A 22,771-nucleotide genomic window follows, 5' to 3' on the forward strand; every position below is an offset into this window, starting at 1 on the left:
GTGTTATATAAGCCAGTTTTAATGTAGAATTGACTCTTTACATCAGCATCCACGCACAAATTAAACCGTGCAGATTGGTAGAGTTAGGAGGCTGTTGCTAGGATATCATCAAAAAACAAAGGTTATCATTTAAAATGTTCAGACTGTTTCCCTTCAGCCAACGTGATAAGCCTCTCATCCTGAGTGCATTTAATTCCTGAAGTGCATTTTCAGCTGTACAAGAACAAGGATGAAGCCTGCGATTAATGGTGAATGTAGGTTCCATTTGCTATCATCCTGAGACAGGAATAATAATATCTCTGGAGACTTAGTTATTTTTTAAGATTTCTTTTAGGTTTGTACGGATGGTTTTGCTGACAAAGAGGGAAGTTAGTGTATTTAAACGCAAACAACAGGAATTCTGCAGATGCTGGAAATTCAAGCAACACACATCAAAGTTGCTGGTGAACACAGCAGGCCAGGCAGCATCTCTAGGGAGAGGTGCAGTTGACGTTTCAGGCCGAGACCCTTCGTCAGGACTAACTGAAGGAAGAGTGAATAAGGGATTTGAAAGTTGGAGGGGGAGGGGGAGATCCAAAATGATAGGAGAAGACAGGAGGGGGAGGGATAGAGCCAAGAGCTGGACAGGTGATAGGCAAAAGGGACCTCCTGTCCCATGATCCTCTCGTATCCCTTTTGCCTATCACCTGTCCAGCTCTTGGCTCCATCTCTCCCCCTCCTGTCTTCTCCTATCATTTTGGATCTCCCCCTCCCCCTCCCACTTTCAAATCCCTTACTCACTCTTCCTTCAGTTAGTTCTGACGAAGGGTCTCAGCCTGAAACGTCGACTGTACCTCTCCCTAGAGATGCTGCCTGGCCTGCTGCGTTCACCAGCAACTTTGATGTGTGTTGCAGGGAAGTTAGTGGTCAGGTTAGCGATGCGGGGGAGCTGAAGGACAGGCCAGAATCTAAGCTTCCACTCCACATTTGAAGACCATCAACAAGGACATGGAAGAATATTGGGCCGGCGGACCAGCAAGGACATTCGGGGTCTCGTCATCACTGAGTCTGGCATTCACGGCCTGGAGCTTGGGTCATCATCCAGGGACCTTGGTCCCAGCTGTCCCACGCAGGCCAGGGCTGTACGATATGGAGGAAAGGCTGTTGCTCATGTAGCAGTTCCCCCCTCCACACCGTTGGTGAGTGCTACAGAACTACAGAGACCGATAGAGTTTGGCACCAGTGGTGCCGCTGGAGTTGCCAGTCAGTGTTGAACTCAGTACAGGACCGCGTTGGGGACTCCAGCTCCAGATATTTCCCTTGGAATTTACCCCCAAAGCCTCCCCCATGAGTGGGTATAGCACAGTGCAGCCGAGGTTTGAGATCAGAGTTTTCCTTCTCCGAGGTGGACTGCCAACCGTGACTGACGAGCCCCATCTCCCCAGTGTGATGGGTTTTAAGGTGCCGGTAACCTGCCTTGGCCTCTTCTCCTGTCAGAAGAAATGGTTCCGCCAGGCTGGAAAAGACCAGAGACGAAGAGACAAGGCGTGGGGTCTCGAAGCGGCAAGCAACATTTAAGCATTGAGGTGAATGCGGGCAGGGGTGGGGGGGGGGCGTGCAGAGATGACTCCCAACAGACATTGTCAGCAGCTGGATCAACGTGTTCAACCTGAGTCGACGCATTCTGCCCTGTGTCGGCTGTCGCTTTTTATGGAAGGACTGAGTTCGTGCAGCTGTTCTCGTCATATGCAGACGAAATGATGTTTCTGAGGTTTATGTGATTATTGGACTGTACTCTTATATTGGTTTCCTTCAGTTTTTCCATGTTTTATTTCTTCTGACCGACTGGCAGGTGGGTAATCTCTTAATTTTTGTGTGTAAGAGGAGAGATTGGGGATTTGGTGCTACTATTCTTTTTTGTGAGTGAGGGTGTCAGGGATTGGGGTTTGTTCAAAGACCAGAAGACATGGAAACAGAATTAGGCTATTTGGCCCATCGAGTCTGCTCTGCCATTCACTCATGGCTGATAGTTATTTTCCCCTCCTCAACTCCACTCCACAGGTTTGTCCCTGTAACCTCTGATGTCGTGTCCAGTCAAGAACCTATCAATCTCTGCCTTAAGTACACACAACAACCTGGCCACCACAGCTGCCTGTGGTAACAAGTTCCACAAATTCACCACTCTCTGACTAAAGAAATGTCGTCATATCTCTGATCTAAATGGACGCTCCTCTCTCCTGAAGCTGTGCCCTCTTGTTCCTAGACTATCCCACCATGAGAAACATCCTTTCCGCATCTACCCTGTCTAGGTCTTTTAACATTCAAAAGGTTTCAATAAGATGCCACCTCATCCTTCTAAATTCCAGCAAGTACAACCCCAGAACCATCAACCATTCCTCGTATGATAATCCTTTCATTCCCGGAGTTGTCATTGTGAACCTCCTCTGAACCCTTTCCAATGCCAGCACATCTTTTCTTAGATGAGGAGCCCAAAACTGTTCACAATACTCAAGGTGAGGCCTCACCAGTACCTTATAAAGTCTCAGCATCGCATCCTTGCTCTTATATTCTAGACCTCTTGAATTAAATGCTTACATTAACCATTTGACATATAACAATTACAGCATGGAAACAGGCCATCTTGGCCCTTCTAGTTCGTGCCGAACTCTTACTCTCACCTAGTCCCACTGACCTGCACTCAGCCCATAACCCTCCATTCCTTTCCTGTCCATATAGCTATCCAATTTAACAGTGCAGTTGCCTTCCTCACTGCTGACTCCACCTGCAGGTTAAACTTTAGGATGTTTAGCACAAGGACTCCCAAGTCCCTTTGCATCTCAGATTTTTGGATTTTCTCTCCATTGTCGAAAATAGTCTGCACATTTATTTCTACTAGCAAAGTGCATTGCCTTGCATTTTCCAACATTGTATTTCATTTGCCACTTTCTTGCCCATTCTCCTAATCTAAGCCCTTCTGCAGCCTACCTGTTTTCTCAACACTACCTGCCCCGCCACCAATCATCGTACTTTCAACTACTGCACAGGGTCTTGTCATCTTCAGAAGTTTTCGGATGACTCTGCCATAGTTGGATGCATCAGCAAGGGAGATGAGGCTGAGTACAGGGCTACGGTAGAAAACTTTGTCACATGGTGTGAGCAGAACTATCTGCAGCTTAATGTGAAAAAGACTAAGGAGCTGGTGCTAGACCTGAGGAGAGCTAAGGTACCGGTGACCCCTGTTTCCATCCAGGGGGTCAGTGTGGACATGGTGGAGGATTACAAATACCTGGGGATATGAATTGACAATAAACTGGACTGGTCAAAGAGCACTGAGGCTGTCTACAAGAAGGGTCAGAGCCGTCTCTATTTCCTGAGGAGAGTGAGGTCCTTTAACATCTGCCGGACGATGCTGAGGATGTTCTACGAGTCTGTGGTGGCCAGTGGTATCATGTTTGCTGTTGTGTGCTGGGGCAGCAGGCTGAGGGTAGCAGACACCAACAGAATCAACAAACTCATTCGTAAGGCCAGTGATGTTGTGGGGGTGGAACTGGACTCTCTGACGGTGGTGTCTGAAAAGAGGATGCTGTCCAAGTTGCATGCCATCTTGGTCAATGTCTCCCATCCACTACATAATGTACTGGGTGGGCACAGGATTACATTCAGCCAGAGACTCATTCCACCAAGATGCAACACAGAGCGTCATAGGAAGTCATTCCTGCCTGTAGCCATCAAACTTTACAACTCCTCCCTTGGAGGGTCAGACACCCTGAATCAATAGGCTGGTCCTGGACTTATTTCATAATTTACTGGCATAATTTACATATTACTATTTAACTATTTATGGTTCTATTACTATTTATTATTTATGGTGCAACTGTAATGAAAACCAGTTTCCCCCGAGATCAATGAAGTATGACTATGACTATCTGCAAACTTGGCAACAATGCCATCTGTTTCATCATCTAAATCATTGATAAACAGCATGAAAAGAAGCTGTCTCAACACCAGCCCCTGCGGAACGCCACTAGTCACTGGCAGCCAACTAGAAAAGGATCCTTTTTTTCCCGCCCGCTGCCTCCTATCAATCAGCCAATGCCCTAACCATACCAGTAACTTTCCTGTAATATCATGGGCTCTTAACTTGGTAGCAGCCTCTTGTGGCACCTTGTCAAAGGCCTTCTGAAAGTCCAAGTATACAACATCCACTGCATCCCCTTTATCTATCTCACTTGTAGTCTCCTTGAAGAATTCCAACAGGTTCGTCAGGTAAGAGTTTCTCTTGAGGAAACCATGCTGACTTTGTCCTTTGTTGTCCTGTGTCACCAAGTACTCCGTAACCTTATCCTTAACAATTGACGCCAACATCTTCCCAACCATTGAGGTCAGGCTAACTGGTCTATAATTTCCTTTCTGCTGCCTCCCTCTCTCCTTAAAGAGTGGGGTGACATTTGCAATTTTCCAGTCCTCCGGAACCATGCCAGAGTCCAATGATTCTTGACAGACCATTACTAATGCCTCCACACTTCCTACCACTAACTGTTTCAGAACCCCAGTGTGCAATTCATCTGGTCCAGGTGACCTGCATACCTTTAGGTTGTTCAGCTTTTTCAGTACCTTCTTCCTTGTAATAGTAACTGCACTCACTTGCCTTCAACACCTGTCACACTGCTAGTGTCTTCCGCAGTGAGGCCTGATGCAAAATACTTATTTAGTTCATCTGCAATCTCCTTGTCCCCCGTTATTATTTCTCCATCCTCATTTTCTAGCGGTCCTATATCCACTCTCCTCTCTCTTTCATTTTTATATACTTGAAAAGGCTTTTTCTATCTATCTTGATATTGTTTGCTCACTTGCTTTCATATTTCATCTTCTCCCTCCTAATGATTCTTTCAGTTGCTTTCTGTAGGTTTTTAAAAGCTTCCCTATCCTGTATCTTCCCGCTAATTTTTTGCTTTGTTGTATGCCCTCTTTTTTGCTTTTACATTACCTTTAACTTCCCTTGTCAGCCATGTTTGTACTATTTTGCCATTTGAGTATTCCTTTGTTTTTGGAATACATCTATCCTGTACCTTCCTCATTTTTTCCCAGAAACTCACACTATTGCTGCTCTACCATGCCAGCATCTCTGTTCCGTCTACTTTGGCCAACACCTCTCTCACGTCACTATAATTTCCTTTGCTCCACTGAAATACTGCTATGTCAGACTTTCCTTTCTCCCTATCAAATTTCAAGTTGAACTCAATCATATTGTGATCTCTGCTTCCTAAGGGTTCCATAGAAACTACAGCACAGAAACAGGCCTTTTGGCCCTTCTTGGCTGTGCCGAACCATTTTCTGCCTAGTCCCACTGACCTGCACACGGACCATATCCCTCCATACACCTCCCATCCATGTATCTGTCCAATTTATTCTGAAATGATAAAAAAGAACCCGCATTTACCACCTCGTCTGGCAGCTCATTCCATACTCCCACCACTCTCTGTGTGAAGAAGGCCCCCCCTAATGTTCCCTTTAAACTTTTCCCCCCTCACCCTAAACCCATGTCCTCTGGTTTTTTTCTCCCCTTGCCTCAGTGGAAAAAGCCTGCTTGCATTCACTCTATCTATACCCATCATAATTTTATATACCTCTATCAAATCTCCCCTCATTCTTCTACGCTCCAGGGAATAAAGTCCCAACCTATTCAACCTTTCTCTGTAACTGAGTTTCTCAAGTCCCGGCAACATCCTTGTAAACCTTCTCTGCACTCTTTCAACCTTATTTATATCCTTCCTGTAATTTGGTGACCAAAACTGAACACAATACTCCAGATTTGGCCTCACCAATGCCTTATACAACCTCATCATAACATTCCAGCTCTTATACTCAATACTTTCATTAATAAAGGCCAATGTACCAAAAGCTCTCTTTACGACCCTATCTACTTGGGACACCACTTTTTGGGAATTTTGTATCTGTATTCCCAGATCCCTCTGTTCCACTGCACTCCTCAGTGCCTTACCATTAACCCTGTATGTTCTACGTTGGTTTGTCCTTCCAACGTGCAATACCTCACACTTGTCAGTATTAAACTCCATCTGCCATTTTTTAGCCCATTTTTCCAGCTGGTCCAAGTCCCTCTGCAGGCTCTGAAAACTTTCCTCACTGTCTACTACACCTCCAATCTTTGTATCATCAGCAAACTTGCTGATCCAATTTACCACATTATCATCCAGATCATTGATATAGATGACAAATAACAATGGACCCAGCACTGATCCCTGTGGCACACCACCAGTCACAGGCCTCCACTCAGAGAAGCAATTCTCTACCACCACTCTCTGGCTTCTTCCATAGAGCCAATGTCTAATCCAATTTACCACCTCTCCATGTATACCTAGTGACTGAATTTTCCTAACTAACCTCCCATTCGGGACCTTGTCAAAGGCTTTACTGAAGTCCATGTAGACAATATCCACTGCCTTCCCTTCATCCACTTTCCTGGTAACCTCCTCGAAAAACTCCAACAGATTGGTCAAACATGACCTACCACGCACAAAGCCATGTTGACTCTCCCTAATAAGTCCCAGTCTATCCAAATGCTTGTAGATTCTGTCTCTTAGTACTCCCTCCAATAACTTACCAACTACCGATGTTAAACTTACTGGCCTATAATTTCCCGGATTACTTTTCGATCCTTTTTTAAACAACGGAACAACATGAGCCACTCTCCAGTCCTCCGGCACCTCACCTGTAAACAGCGACATTTTAAATATTTCAGCTGGGGCCCCTGCAATTTCAACACTAGTCTCCTTCAAGGTCCGAGGGAACACTCTGTCAAGTCCCAGGGATTTATCCACTTTAATTTTTCTCAAGACAGCAAGGACCTCCTCCTTTTCAATCTGTACAGTTTCCATGATCTCACTACTTGTTTCCCTTAATTCCATAGACTTCATGCCAGTTTCCTTAGTAAACACAGACGCAAAAAACTAATTTAAGATCTCCCCCATTTCCTTTGGTTCCGCACATAGCCGACCACTCTGATCTTCAAAAGGACCAATTTTATCCTTTACAATCCTTTTGCTCTTAATATACCTGTAAAAGCTCTTTGGATTATCCTTCACTTTGACTGCCAAGGCAACCTCATGTCTTCTTTTAGCCCTCCTGATTTCTTTCTTAAGTATTTTCTTGCACTTCTTATACTCCTCAAGCACCTTATTTACTCCCTGCTTCCTATACATGTCATACAACTCCCTCTTCTTCTTTATCAGAGTTGCAATCTCCCTTGAGAACCAAGGTTCCTTATTCCTATTCACCTTGCCTTTAATCCTGACAGGAACATACAAATTCTGCACTCTCAAAATTTCTGCTTAGAAGGCTTCCCACCTACCGATCACATCCTTGCCAGAGAACAACCTGTCCCGATCCACGATTTTTAGATCCTTTCTCATTTCTTCAAATTTGGCCTTCTTCCAGTTAAGAACCTCAACCCTAGGACCAGATCTATCCTTGTCCATGATCAAGTTGAAGCTAATGGTGCTATGATCACTGGAACCAAAGTGCTCCCCTACACAGTCTTCTGTCACTTGCCCTAATTCGTTTCCTAACAGGAGATCCAATATTGCATCCCCTCTAGTTGGTCCCTCTATATATTGATTTAGAAAACTTCCCTGAACACATTTTACAAACTCTAAACCATCTAGACCCCTAACAGTATGGGAGACCCAATCAATATATGGAAAATTAAAATCCCCTACCACCACAACTTTATGTTTCCTGCAGTTGCCTGCTATCTCTTTGCAGATTTGCACTTCCAATTCTCTTTGACTATTGGGTGGTCTGTAATACAATCCCACTAATGTGGCCATACCTTTCCTGTTTCTCAGCTCCACCCACAAGGACTCAGTAGACAAGCCCTCTAATCCGTCCTGCACTGCTGTAATATTTTCCCTAACAAGCAATGCCACTCCCCCACCTTTCATTCCTCTGCCTCGATCACATCTGAAACATCGGAACCCTGGAATATCAAGCTGCCAGTCCTGCCCTTCCTGTAGCCAAGTTTCACTAATTGCTACAACGTCATAATTCCACGTGTAATTCCACGTGTTAATCCACGCCCTCAACTCATCCGCCTTCCCTGCAATACTCCTAGCATTGAAATATATACACCTCAGAAGATTTTTACCACCACTCACAACCTTTCTATTAGTTCCTTTACCTTAAGCTCCCTAATCACCTCCGGTTCATTTCATACATAGAAAATAGGTGCAGGAGTAGGCCATTCGGCCCTTCGAGCCTGCACCGCCATTTATTATGATCATGGCTGATCATCCAACTCAGAACCCTGCCCCAGCCTTCCCTCCATACCCCCAGATCCCCGTAGCCACAAGGGCCATATCTAACTCCCTCTCAAATATAGCCAATGAACTGGCCTCAACTGTTTCCTGTGGCAGAGAATTCCACAGATTCACCACTCTCTGTGTGAAGAAGTTTTTCCTGATCTCGGTCCTAAAAGGCTTCCCCTTTATCCTCAAACTGTGACCCCTCGTTCTGGACTTCCCCAACATCGGGAACAATCTTCCTGCATCTAGCCTGTCCAATCCCTTTAGGATTTTATACGTTTCAATCAGATCCCCCTCAATCTTCTAAATTCCAACGAGTATAAGCCCAGTTCATCCAGTCTTTCTTCATGTGAAAGTCCTGCTATCCCTGGAATCAATCTGGTGAACCTTCTTTGTACTCCTTCTATGGCAAGGATGTCTTTCCTCAGATTAGGGGACCAAAACTGCACACAATATTCCAGGTGTGGTCTCACCAAGGCCTTGTACAACTGCAGTAGTACCTCCCTGCTCCTGTACTCGAATCCTCTCGCTATAAATGCCAGCATACCATTCGCCTTTTTCACCGCCTGCTGTACCTGCATGCCCACTTTCAATGACTGGTGTATAATGACACCCAGGTCTCGTTGCACCTCCCCTTTTCCTAATCGGCCACCATTCAGATAATAATCTGTTTTCCTATTTTTGCCACCAAAGTGGATAACTTCACATTTATCCACATTAAATTGCATCTGCCATGAATTTGCCCACTCACCCAACCTATCCAAGTCACTCTGCATCCTCTTAGCATCCTCCTCACAGCTAACACTGCCACCCAGCTTCGTGTCATCCGCAAACTTGGAGATGCTGCATTTAATTCCCTCATCCAAGTCATTAATATATATTGTAAACAACTGGGGTCCCAGCACTGAGCCTTGCGTTACCACACTAGTCACCGCCTGCCATTCTGAAAAGGTCCCGTTTATTCCCACTCTTTGCTTCCTGTCTGCTAACCAATTCTCTATCCACATCAATACCTTACCCCCAATACCGTGTGCATTTTCATAACACCCAATGCAGTATAGCTGATCATCGAGTAGGCTCAACGACAAACTGCTCTAAAAAGCCGTCTTGCCAGCGTTCAGCAAATTCCCTCTCTTAAGATCCATTGCCGACCTGATTTTCCCAATTTACCTGCATGTTAAAGTCTTCTGTGACCATCATAACATTGCCCTTTAGGCATGTCTTTTCTATTTCCCATTGTAATCTTTGGTCCACATCCCAGCTACCATTGGGAGGTTTGTATATAACTGCCATCAGGGTCCTTTTACCCTTGCAGTTTCTTAACTCAGCCCACACGGATTCAACATCTTCCTATCCTATGTTACATCTTTCTATTGACTTGATGCTGTTCTTCACCAGCAGAGCCACACCACCCCCTCTGCCTACCTTCCTATCCCTCTGATACAACATGTAACCTTGGACATTCAGCTCCCAACTACAACCATCCATCATCCACAATTCACAACAATGATGGCCACAACATCAGACCCAACAATCTGTAAAAGTGGAACAAGATCATCCACCTTGTTTCTTGTACTCCATGCATTGAGGTATAACACTGAGTTATTGTGCCTGCTTTTTACTGCGGGCTGGGGGGCGAAATTTTGAGGTCTATGAATTTTGTTTCTTTTCTTTTTCATGATGCGGTGGGTGCGGGAGTTGATATATTTTCTTTCATTAATACCGTGGTCTTTTTTGTATTTCATGGCTATCTGGAGTAGGCAAATATCATAATTGTATCATACATAAGTACTTTTACAATAAAATGAATTGTTGAACCATTTAGTAACTAAGCCAGACGTGAAGGTGGCAAGCTGGACCATTTGAGATGCTCACCATTGGGAGCATTTAATAGGCTGTAGGAGCTTATTCCCACAACCCCCCCCCCCCCCCACCACCGCCACCTTAAGGAATCAGCCCAGCGCATAGTAACCAAGAAACAATGTGATGTTAACACACAAGTGGACCTGTCCTGTACCAGCACATAAGTGTCATCACAAAGAAGGGCTGGTAAGAGGTGCTGTTATAGAAGCCTCAGAATGTTGTTATGGTGTATTATGTAAGTGATGCACACTGCAGTTACAGTGTTCTGGGGATGGAAGGTGGGGTACTTAGGGAATGTATTTGAGTTTCTTAACTGGTCTATGGGCCAGTCCATGTGTGGGGCCCAGAGCTGGAGAGAGTCAGTAGCTTTAGATTGCTTAGTGTTAACCTGTCAGAGAATCTGTCCTGGGACCAGCATGCAAGTGTAAGGGGCTTTCGTCTTTTATGTTACTGTGTAGGCTAATTAAAATGGCTTCTTTGTTATGTTATACTTGGGAATGCTTCTTTGTTATGTTAAAGGCTGAGCAGCTTGTTGTGGGTTAGAGGGTGATAAGAGGATGTTACGAACCAATTGGGATAGTTGTTATGACTTTGGTGTACCTGGAAGATTTGTATGCGCAGGGTTTTGAGGTAGAAGGTGGGAGAGAGAGACAGAGGATGGAGCAGGTGCTGTGAGTCCACTAATGGGGTCGGACCCCGAGCAGGGCGTTCAGCGAGGAGGGGAGACAGAGACGGACTCGTGTGGAGCGTCTGGTCGACCACTGTTGTTGGTCCCAGGCCGCCGGTCAAGGTGGTCCAAGGGGTCGCAGGGTGAAGAAGAAGGATCCTGAGCTCCAACTGTTTGTGCACGAAGAGATTGAACTTTGACAAGTGTGGCGCCCTTTGTTTTCCTTTTATATTTTATTCTGTATTAATTATATAGTTCCCATAATATCTATAAACTGTAAATCATTTAATCATATCTGGTGTATTGTCTGTTATTTGGGCAAGGTGGGGTACATCACACAGCATCCACACAAACTAGTTACCCAGTTTGCCGGGGCCGAGGGCTGTTTCCCTAGACGACAGCGAGCCAAGCGACCCTGAGGCTGGCCAGGGGGCTACACAAGTCTTAGCATAAAGAAGGCAGAATTTTGTTTTGCATGCTATCCATACAGATTATTCAACAGATCAGAGCATTGAGGTAGTACTAGGGAAAACAATAGCAGAATGCAGAATGAAGTGTTCCAGAGAAAGTGCAGTGCAGGCAGACAAGTGTGTGACATAGCAGCAAAGCGGTTATCATAACGCTTTCTATCACTGCCTGTTAGGAGTTTGTATGTTCTCCCTGTGACTGCATGGGTTTCCTTCAGTTTCCTCCCATCTTTTAAACATGTACAGGTTAGGGTTAGTACATTGTGGGCATGCTATATTGGTGCTGGAAGCATGGTGACACTTGTAGACTGCCCAGCACAGTCCTCCCTGATTTGATTTGAAACAAACAACACATTTCACTGTATGTTTCTATATGCTTGTGACAAATAAGGTTAATCTTTATCTTTCTAATTATACACCGTTGTGTAAAGCTGAATTACCACCATGCAGTGCTCTGTTCTCTGTGACCTACTTTAGCTTGGAGACTAACTTCAGCAAACTGTCTGTATTGTGTTGGTTGTGTCCAAGGGGATTACAATGTGTTCTCTGTTTGATTTCAGTACCAAGAGGATATCCAGGAACTGAATGAAGTGGCAAAGCACCGACCTCGCTCCACGCTTGTGTTGGGGATTCAGCAGGAGAATAAGCAGATCAGGGACCTGCAGCAAGAGAATAAAGGTGAACCTCCTTTCCCCACCATCAACAGTTGGTTGTCTGTGCAGAACACAACTGTCCATAGGACACGGGAGCAGAATTAGGCTATTCAGCCCTCTGAGTCTGCTCCTCCATTCCATGATGGCTGATTTATTATCCCTCTCAACCCCATTTTCCATTTTCTTCCCTTTCAACACCCTTGCTAATGGAGAATCTATTGACCTCTGCCTTAAATATATCCAGTGATTGCCCTCCACGGCTGTCTGTGGTCATGAATTCCATAGATTCACTACTCCCCTGGCTAAAGAAATTCTTCCTCATCTCCGAACAGATGTCCCTCTATTCTGAGGACTCTGGTTCTAGACTCCCCAACTATAGGAAACATCTTCTCCACGTCCAGTCTATCTAGGCCTTTCAATATTTAATAGATTTTAGTTAGATCCCCCTTCATTCTTCTAAATTTTAGCAAATACAGGCCCAGAGCCAGAATCATTCCTTTCATTCCCAGAATCATTCTTGTGAACCTCCTCTGGACCCTCTCCAATGCCAGCACATCCTCTCTTAGCTATGGGGGCCAAGACTGTCGAAGGTTTTATAAATGTCTTGGATGAGGAAGTGGGAGAGTGGGTTAGTAAGTTTGCAGATGACACAAAGGTTGGCGGAGGATCATGCAGAAGGTTAGAGTTATAGAGCACTGCAGCACAGAAGTAGGCCATTCAACCCATCAAGTGCTTGCTGAATTATTATTCTGCACATGGACCATAGTCCTCCATTCCTCTCCCATCCACGTACTTATTCAAACTTCTCTTCAATGTTGCAATTGAACCTGTATCCACTTTGCTGGCAACTCATTCCACACTCATCACCACCCTTTGAGTGAAGAAGATCCCCCTTGTGTTCCCTTTAAACATTTCACCTTTCACCCTGAGCCATATGACCTCTAGTTCTCGTCTCCCTTAACCTTTGTGGAGAAAATCCTGCTTGCGTTTACCCTATTTATACCGTTCAATGTTTTGCATGCCTCTATCTAGCATGGACTTGTGCTCTACCCAAGCTGGAGCTGGAATTTATAGAACAGAATGGTACAGCATTGGCCATGATGTCTGTCAAAGCTTTTAATCAGAATCAGGTTTAATGTCACTGGCATATGTCATGAAATTTGTTGTTTTGTGGCAGTACTATATTGCAATACATAATTTTAAAAACTATAAAATACAAGAAGTATATATTAAAAATTAAATTAAGTAGTGCAAAAAGAGAGCAAAAAATGGTGAGGTAGTGTTCATGGGTTCACTGTTCATTCAGAAATCAGAGGGGAAGAAATCGTTCCTGAAACATTGAGTGTGTGTCTTCAGACTCCTGTTCCTCCTGTATGATGGTGGCAATGAGAAGAGGGCATGGCCTGGGTGATTGTGGGCCTTAGTGATGGATGCCACCTTCCTGAGGTGTCACCTTTTATACAGTTTGGGCCCTGCTCCAATGTGCTCAGACCTCAGTACTGGAGTCCTGGAGTCTTCAGGCCAGTGAATGGGACCTTCCACAGTCATATCAATTGGTGTAGACATACATAGTCATAGTCATATTCATACTTTATTGATCCCGAGGGAAATTGTTTTTTGCTACAGTTGCACCATAAATAATTAAATAGTAATATGTAAATTATGTCAGGAAATAAGTCCAGGACCAGCCTATTGGCTCAGGGTGTCTGACCCTCCAAGGGAGGAGTTGTAAAGTTTGATGGCCACAGGCAGGAATGACTTCCTATGACGCTCTGTGTTGCATCTCGGTGGAATGAGTCTTTGGCTGAATGTACTCCTGTGCCCAACCAGTACATTATGTAGTGGATAGGAGACATTGTCCAAGATGGCATGCAACTTGGACAGCATCCTCTTTTCAGCCACCACCATCAGAGAGTCCAGTTCCATCCCCACAACATCGCTGGCCTTATGAATGAGTTTGTTGATTCTGTGACCACATGGACAATTGTGGCCTGTACCTGAGAGACCTGGCACGTGGTAGCAGAAATTAGGGTGGTAAATCTTTTACTGACAATAGTGAGAATTCTCCTGTCCTCACCTGCACATCACTTCCCTCTGTTTCCCCTCCTCCTTCATCTTCTCCTATGATCCACCCTCATCTCTGATCAGATTTCTTCTTCAGCCCTTTTATCTTTTGTCTCACCTATCTCACCTGCCAGCTTGTACTCCTTTCCTTTCCTATTCTGACTTCTTCCCCTTCCTTTTTCTGATGAAGGGACTTGGCTCGAAATGTTGACTGTTTATTCCCCTCCATAGATGCTGCCTGACCTGCAGAGTTTCTCCAGCCTTTGTGTGTTCCTTCTGTCGTGGTGTGTATGCCTTGCCTTTCATTATACCTGAATTTTATAATTAAGAAACTAATAACAATGACATTCGATACTCACCATAAAGGAGATACTGTATATACAGAAAGGTGCCTGAAAGGGGCCAGTAACATCATGAAGGATCCTGCCCACTCTGCCCATGGACTCTGTTCCACTCCCATCATGGAGAAGGTTACGTAGCATCCACGTCAGGACCACCAGACTCAAAAACTGTTACCTTCCCCAAGCCTCCACCCACTAATCCACCCCTCCACAGCCCCAATCACCACTACTTTATTTCCTGTCATTCACCTTATGTACAGACACTTCTGTGCCTAGTCTCACTTTATGGACATACAATCTAATAGTATATAAGCTATTTTATGTATGTATATTTATTGTGTTTTTTGTGCTGCATTAGATCCAGAGTAACAATATTTCATGCTCCTTTACACTTGTGTACTGCAAATGATATTAAGCAATCTTGGATTTCTCTCACCAACTAAATGGAACATACAGTCGATCTGTAGTGACCTTGAGTTGTGGACAGTGTAGTCATAGATTACAATGGAACAGCAGGATGTAGAGCTGTATTGAGAAGTGACAGATGGAGTTCTAGTCCAGAAACTTATGAAGCGATTCAGCTTGGAAGGTCAAACTTGAAGGTATACTATAGGTTTAATGTTAGGATTCTTAGCCGTGTAGAGGAATAGCGGGACCCTGGGGTCCACATCCATAGATCCGTCAAAGTTGCCGCACAAGTTGATAGGGCTGTTGAGAAGGTGTATGGTGTGATGACCTTCGTTAGAGTTCAAGAGCCGTGAGGTAACGTTGCAGTTCTATGAAACTGGTTACACCACACTTGGAATATTGTGTTTAGTTTTGGTCGCCTCATTATATGAAGGATGTGGAAGTTTTAGAGAGGGTGCAGAGATTTACCAGGATGCTGCCTGGATTAGAGAGCATGTCTTATGACAATCGGCTGAGCAAGTTAGGGCTTTTCTCTCTGCAGTGAAGGAGAGTGAGAGGTGATTTGATAGAGGTGGACAGGATGATACAGTCGCTATAAAAAGTATTCAATCCCCCTTGGAACTTTTCATGCTTTATTGTTTTACAACATTGAACCATAATAGATTTAATTTGTTTTTTTTGACACTGATCAACAGAAAGAATCTTTCATGTCAAAGCGAAAACGGATCTCTACAAAGTGATCTAAATTAATCAGAAATATAAACCTCAAAGTAATTGATTGCGTAAGTATTCACCCCTTTAATATGACACACTAAATCATCATTGGTGCAGCCAGTTGGTTCTAGAAGTCACATAATTAGTTAAATTGAGATCTGTTTTTGGAGATCTGTGTGCAGTCAAGGTGTTTCAAATGATTGTAGTAAAAATACACCTGTATCTGGAAGGTCCAACTGCTGGAGATCAGTACCCTGGCAAAAACTACACCATGAAGTTAAAAAAACACTCCATACAACTCCATGAAAAGGTTATTGAAAAGCACATCAGGAAATGGAAACAAGAACATTTCCAAGTCACTGAATATTCCTTGGAGTACGGTTAAGTCAATCATCAAGAAATAGAATATGGCACAGCTGTAAATCTGCCTAGAGCAGGCCAATCTCAAAAACTGAGTGACCATGCAAGAAGGGGACTAGTGAGGGAGGCCACCAAGAGACCTATGACAACTCTAGAGGTTATAAGCTTCAGTGGCTGAGATGGGAGAGGCTGCGCATACAACTGTTGCCCGGGTGCTTCACCTGCCGCAGCTCAATGGGAGAGTGACAAAGAGAAAGCCACTGTTGCAAAAATCTCACATGAAATCTCAGCTAGAGTTTGCCAGAAGGCATGTGAGAGCTCTGAAGTCAGCTGGAAGAAGGTTCTATGCTCTGATGAAACCAAATTTGAGCTTTTTGGCCATCAGACCAAACGATATGTTGGGCAAAAACCAAACACCACACATTATCAAAAGTACACCATCCCTCTCGTGGAGCATGATGGTGGCTGCATCATGCTGTGAAGATGCTTCACTGCAGCAGAGCCTGGAAGGCTTGTGAAGCTAGAGGGTAAAATGAATGCAGCAAAGTACAGGGAAATCGTGCAGGAAACCGTGATGCAATCTGCAAGAGAACTGCAACTTGGGAAAAGATTTGTTTTCCAGTGAGACAATGACCCCAAGCTTAAAGCCAAAGCTACACAGGAACGCCTCAAAAACAACAAAGTTGATGTTCTGAAGTGTCAAGTCAGAGTCCAGACCTCAATCTAGAGACCTATCCACACAGACTCAAGGCTGTAATTGCTGCTAAGGGTGCATCTACTAAATACTGATTTGAAATGGGTGAATATTCATGCAAAGAATTACTTTGTGTTTTATGTTGGTAATAAATTTAGATCACTTTGTAGAGGTCTGTTTTCACTTTGACATGAAAGAGTCAAAATAAAAAAACCCAAATTAAATCCACTGTGATTCAATGTTATAAAACATGAAGACTTCCAAGGGGGGTGGGGTTGAATACTTTTTATAGACTCTGTAAGAGCACTGATAGAGTGGGTAGGCAAAGAGCTTTTCCCAGGGTGGAAATGGCTAATACCTGGGTGTATCATTTTAAAGTGATTCGAGGGCAGTATGGGGGGGATGTCAGAGGAAGATTTTTACTCAGTGGACGATGCCTGGAATGTGGTGATAGAGGCAGAGGCATTTTGAAGAGTGTTAGATAGGATGATAGGAAAGTGAAGGACTATGTGGGAGGGAAGGGTTAGATTGACCTTGGAGTAGGTCAAAAGGTGGCCACAACATTGTGGGTCAAAGGGCCTGTACTGTACCCTTCCATGTTGTAAGCCCTGTACTAGACTCAAGCGTGAAGCTCTCAAGTGGTGGCTTAATTCTCAGCTTGTGCTACTCTGATCTCAGTAGATTTCTCTGGCTGAATATCTGTGGATGAATCATGTTACGTACCCCGTAACTGGGTTGCCAAACCAGCAGAAATGGATCACTCTGTTGGAGTCTGGATTACTGGAACTAAGAAAGTTTTGTTAAAGAAATAAGCAACACAGTACTCTAATAGTAAGGATATAAATGCAACAGGTTAGCACTGAATAAACACATGTACACAGAACTAGGATAATAGGATCAATCAAGCTCTATCGCAGTCTAGGGGTAAAATGTTCAATCACAAGTGACAGAGTTCAGTTTAGTTCAGTTCGCAACAATCGTCGTTGTGCAGTTGAAAGAGAGAGAGAGAGCGAATGCTGATATTCAAAATCGGATTCAACAGACCTTTGATATTTCTCGCAGTTAGCTTTCGGGCGAGCCCTTTGTAATGTCTTCTGAGGTCACCGACTGTGACCCTTCCGTTTTCAGATACGATCGTTCCTCTGCGGTGAACCCGGCACCCAGGCAAGGGTGGACACACACACCAGGTTCCCGCCGACCGAATCTTTCCACCCTGTGCGTGTATGGCTGGTCCCGCGACCAGCCCTCCAAAACTCCCACCGACTTGTGGGGGCGCACCGCTTCCAGGGTCTCGATACCTTGTGGTGTCGTGAGTGGTGTCTCGTGTGGTGACTGTTGCCTTAGCGAACCCGTCCCTTTTTATCCCCCTGTTGGGGTATCGCCTGTCCATCACTTCAAACAGTTCAGGTTCAAAGCAAACCAGTCTTGACAATACCCAGACCGGTGTCTCCTTCCGTTAATCTCTCTCGTCTCTTCATTAACATTTCCAAATGCTGCTCCGTTGTCTTACTTATCTCTCTCCTGAAGACAGGTGGCAGATCAACTGTTGATCCCACTGGTGATAGCACAGGACAGTCAACATCTTAGTCTATGTGTACTTTCGTCACAATCATTACTTCCTTAAGCTTTTACTCTGTTCTATTCCGTCACTTTGACTCCTCAGCACAATAATTCAAAGAGGAAAACACTGGTATGTTTTATCTGGGGCTGGCATTGGCACCTCTACGTCTTTTGTTCCCAGGCGACACAGCCAGCTGTTATTTCTATTCTGCTTGAAAATGAGTCATAATATAATGCATTTTGTCATTGTTTCACACATGTTAGGTGCAGGTGAGAGATTACTGCATTGCCCTTGAAATGAAGGGTTATTCCATAAAATTTAGACTTTGTTGCAGGAGGGGCAGGACTGGCAGTTCAATATTCCAGGGTTCTGTTGTTTTAGAGATTTCAGATCGGGAGGGATTAAAGGAGGAGGGGTGTTGTTACTAGTCAAGGAAAATGTCAGGACAGTGCTCCGTCAGGACAGACTGGAGAACTCGACTAACGAGGCGTTATAGGTGGAACTGAGAAATAAGAGAAGTATGACCATGTTACTGGGGCTATACTGCAGACCACTCAACAGTCCTAGGGATTTAGAGGAACAAATTTGTTAAGAGATCACAGACTGTTGCAAGAAACATAAGATTGTTATTGTAGGTGATTTTAACTTTCCACATATTGACTGGGAATGCCATACTGCTAAAGGGCTAGATGGGATAGAGCTTGTCAAATGTGTTCAGGAAAGTTTCATCAGTACGTAGAAGTCCCAACAAGAGAATGTGCAATATGGGATCTGCTGTTGGGGAATGAGACGGGACAGGTGATAGAAGTTTGTGTAGGAGAACACTTAGCTTCCAGTAACCACAATGCCATTAATTTCAAAGAAAATATACAGAGAGATAGATGTGGTCCGCAGGTTGAAGTTCTAATTTGGAGAAAGGGCAATTAGATTATGAAGACATGCAGTCCTCTTTTATTGTCATTTAGTAATGCATGCATTCAATTTTGATGGAATGAGAAATGATCTGGCAAGTGTGGACTGGGACAGGCTGTTTTTTGGTAAAGGTGTATTTGGAAAGTTGGGGGGCCTTCAAAAATGAAATTTTTAGAGTACAAAGCTTGTATGTGCCTGTCAGAATTAAAGGTGACGATAACAAGTGTAGGGAATCTTGGTTTTCAAGAGATATTAAGGGACCTGGTAGATAGAAAAAAAGTGAATACACAAGTAGACCATAAGACATAGGAGAAGAATTAGGCCATTCAGCCCATCGAGTTTGCTCCACCATTCCATCATGGCAGTATTGACGAGGAGGAGTACATTGTTTGTGTGTTATTAGTTTAGGTAGATTGAGTTTGTCTATTATTGTGACTTAGTTGAAGATCAGACCACCTCTTGTGAGTAATTAATACAGAAAACTAGGTAATTGCCAAGGGTTCACTAACTTTTTCTTGCAACTGTAAGTAGTTGAGTATACATGGATTGATTAAGGATAGTCAGCATGGCTTCGTGTGAGGTAGGTCACGTCCACCCAATATTCTCGAGGGCAGGTTTGTTACAGCTGTTGAGGGGGTTTAAACTAATTTGGCAGGGGGGTGGGAACTGGAATGAAGTTACTTAGGACAGGATGGATGGTAAAAAAGCAAAGATAGTGTGCAGTCAGACTGTCAGGAAGGGTAGGCAGATGATAGGACATAATTGCAGCCAGCAGGAGGTGAGTATTAGTGCGTCATGGATGCAAAATCAAAAAGGGTAGCAAATACAGCACTCAAAGTGTTGTATCTCAGTGCACAAAGTATACGAAATAAGGTGGATGATCTTGTTGCACTATTACACATTGTCAGGTATAATGTTGTGGCCATCACTGAATCGTGGCTGAAGGATGGTTGTAGTTGGGAGCTGAATGTCCAAGGTTACATGTTATATCAGAGGGGTAGGAATGTAGGCCGAGGGGGTGGTGTGGCTCTGCTGCTGAAGAATGGCATCAAACCAGTGGAACGATATGACGTAGGATCAGATGTTGAATCCTTGTGGGTTGAGTTAAGAAACTGCAAGGGGAAAAGGACCCTGATGGCAGTTATATACAGACCTCCCAACAGTAGCTGGAATGTGGACCGCAGATTTCAACAGGAAATAGAAAAGGTGAGTCAAAGGGCAATGTTATGGTAGTCATGGTCAATTGGGAAAATCAGGTTGGTAATGGATCTCAACAGAGTGAGTTTGTTGAATGCCTACGAGATAGCTTTCTAGAGCAGTTTGTCGTTGAGCCTACTAAGGGATCAGCTATTCTGGGTTAGGTGTTATGTAATGAACCAGAGATGATTAGGAGCTTAAGGTAAAAGAGCCCTTAGGAGTCAGTGACCACAATATGATAGAGTTCAACTTGAAATTTGATACAGAGAAAGTAAGGTCTGATGTTAGCAGTATTTCAGTGGAGTAAAGGAAATTACAGTGGTACACGAGAGGAGTTGGCCACAGTAAATTGTAAGGGGATGCTGGCAGGGATGACAGCAGAGCAGCAATGGCGAGCGTTTCTGGGGAAAGATCAGGAAGGTACAGGATAAATGTACTCCAAAAACAAAGATATACTCAAATGACAAAATAGTACATCTGTGGCTGACAAGGGATGTCACTAGCAGTGTGTGAAGGAACAGAAGTGAATGCGGTTTCTATTACAAGGGAGAAGATGCTCAAAAAGCTGAAAGACCTAAGGGTACATAAGTTACCCAGACCAGATGAACTGCACCCCAGGGTTCTGAAAGAGGTAGCATTAGAGATTGTGGAGATTAGAGATGATCTTTCAAAAATCATTAGACTCTGGCATGGTGCCAGAGGACTGGAAAATTGTAAATGTCACTCCACTCTTTAAGAAAAGAGGAAGGCAGCAGAAAGGAAATTATAGACCAGTTAACCTGACCTCAGTGGTTGGGAAGGTGTTGTCGAGTCAATTGTTAAGGATGAGGTTACAGAGTACTTGGTGACACAGGACAAGATGGAACAAAGTCAGCATGGTTTCCTTAAGGAAAACTCTTGCCTGACGAACCTGTTGGAATTCTTCAAGGAGACTACAAGTGAGATAGATAAAGGGGATGCAGTGAATATTGTAGACTTGGACTTTCAGAAGGCCTTTGACAAGGTGCTACACGAGGCTGCTACCAAGTTAAGAGCCCATCATATTACAGGAAAGTTACTGGCATGGTTAGGGCATTGGCTGATTGGTAGGAGGCAGCAGGCGGGGGAAAAAAGGATCCTTTTCTAGTTGGCTGCCAGTGACTAGTGGTGTTCCGCAGGGGTTGGTGTTGGGACAGCTTCTTTTCATACTGTTTATCAGTGATTTGATATGATGAAACAGATGGCTTTGTTGCCTAGTTTGCAGATGATACGATGATTGGTGGAGGGGTAGGTAGTTTTGAGGAAACAGGTAGGCTGCAGAAGAGCTTGGATTAGGAGAATAGGCAAGAAAGTGGCAAATGAAATACAATGTTGGAAAATGCAAGGTAATGCACTTTGCTAGTAGAAATAAATGTGCAGACTATTTTCGACAATGGGGAGAAAATCCAGAAATCTGAGATGCATAAGGACTTTGGAGTACTTGTGCAGAGCACCCTAAAGGTTAACTTGCAGGATGAGTCAGTGGTGAGGAAGGCATTCACTTCAAAAGGGCTTGAATACAAGAGCAGGGATGTGATGCTGAGGCTTTATAAGGTACTGGTGAGGCCTCACCTTGAGTATTGTGAACAGTTTTGGTCTCATCATCTAAGAAAAGATGTGCTAACATTGGAGAGGGTCCAGAGGCAGCTCACAAGGTTGATTCCGGGAAAAAAAGGGTTATCATACGAGGAATGTTTGATGACTCTTGGCCTGTGTAAATAAAGGCATCCGTTATTCTTGCGAGACCATGGATCTGCGCCTGGAAAGTCTTCATTCGCCAGGGCGCAGGCCTGGGCAAGGTTGTATGGAAGACCAGCAGTTGCCTATGCTGAAAGTCTACCTTCTCCACAACACCGATGTTGTCCAAGGGAAGGGCAAGGGCCGATACAGCTTGGCACCAGTGTCCTCACAGAGCACTGTGTGGTTAAGTGCCTTGCTCAAGGACATAACATGCTGCCTTGGCCAGGGCGCAAACTCACGACCTTCCAGTCACTAGTTGAATGCCTTAACCACTTCGCCACGTGCCCACACCCTTGGCCTGTATTTAGGAGGATGAGGTAGAATCTCATGGAAATCTTTCGAATGTTGAAAGGCCTAGACAGAGTAGATGTGGAAAGAATGTTTCCCATGGTGGGGAGTCTAGGACAAGAGGGCACAGGATAGAGGGGTGTCCATTTAAAACAGATGCAGAGAAATTTCTTTAGCCATAGAGTGGAGAATTTGTGGATTTGGGTGTATTTAAGGTAGAAATTGATAGGTTCTTGATTGGACACGGCATAAGTGGTTACGTGGAGAAAATTGGGGAATGGAGTTGAGGAGGGAAAAAAGGATCAGTGCTGGTTGAATGGCGGAGCAGACTCAATAGGCCAAGTGGCGAAATTCTGGTCCTGTGTCTTATAGTCTTGGAGAATTTTTCAAGGAAGTTACCAGGAAAGTGGATAAAGGCAAGGCAGTGGATGTTGTCTTCATGGACTTTTGTAAGGTATTTGACGAGGTCCTGCACGGGGGGCTAGTTGGAAAGGTTCAGTCGCTCAGCATTCAGGATAAAATAG

The 22,771-nt window shown here is 44.3% G+C and overlaps 1 protein-coding gene across 2 annotated transcripts in view; it reads left to right on the plus strand.

Moving 5' to 3' along the window:
* The window catches only part of fgfr1op2 (FGFR1 oncogene partner 2), a 65,320-nt gene that overhangs the window by 30,479 nt on the left and 12,070 nt on the right, over positions 1-22,771 (plus strand). For both annotated transcript variants that reach the window (XM_072267378.1, XM_072267379.1), the window contains exon 3: positions 11,858-11,975. In XM_072267378.1, coding sequence (XP_072123479.1) covers positions 11,858-11,975 — 118 coding nt within the window. The remainder of the gene's footprint in view (positions 1-11,857; positions 11,976-22,771) is intronic.

This window comes from Mobula birostris, chromosome 9 (genome assembly GCF_030028105.1).
Source record: "Mobula birostris isolate sMobBir1 chromosome 9, sMobBir1.hap1, whole genome shotgun sequence".
NCBI lineage: Eukaryota > Metazoa > Chordata > Chondrichthyes > Myliobatiformes > Myliobatidae > Mobula > Mobula birostris.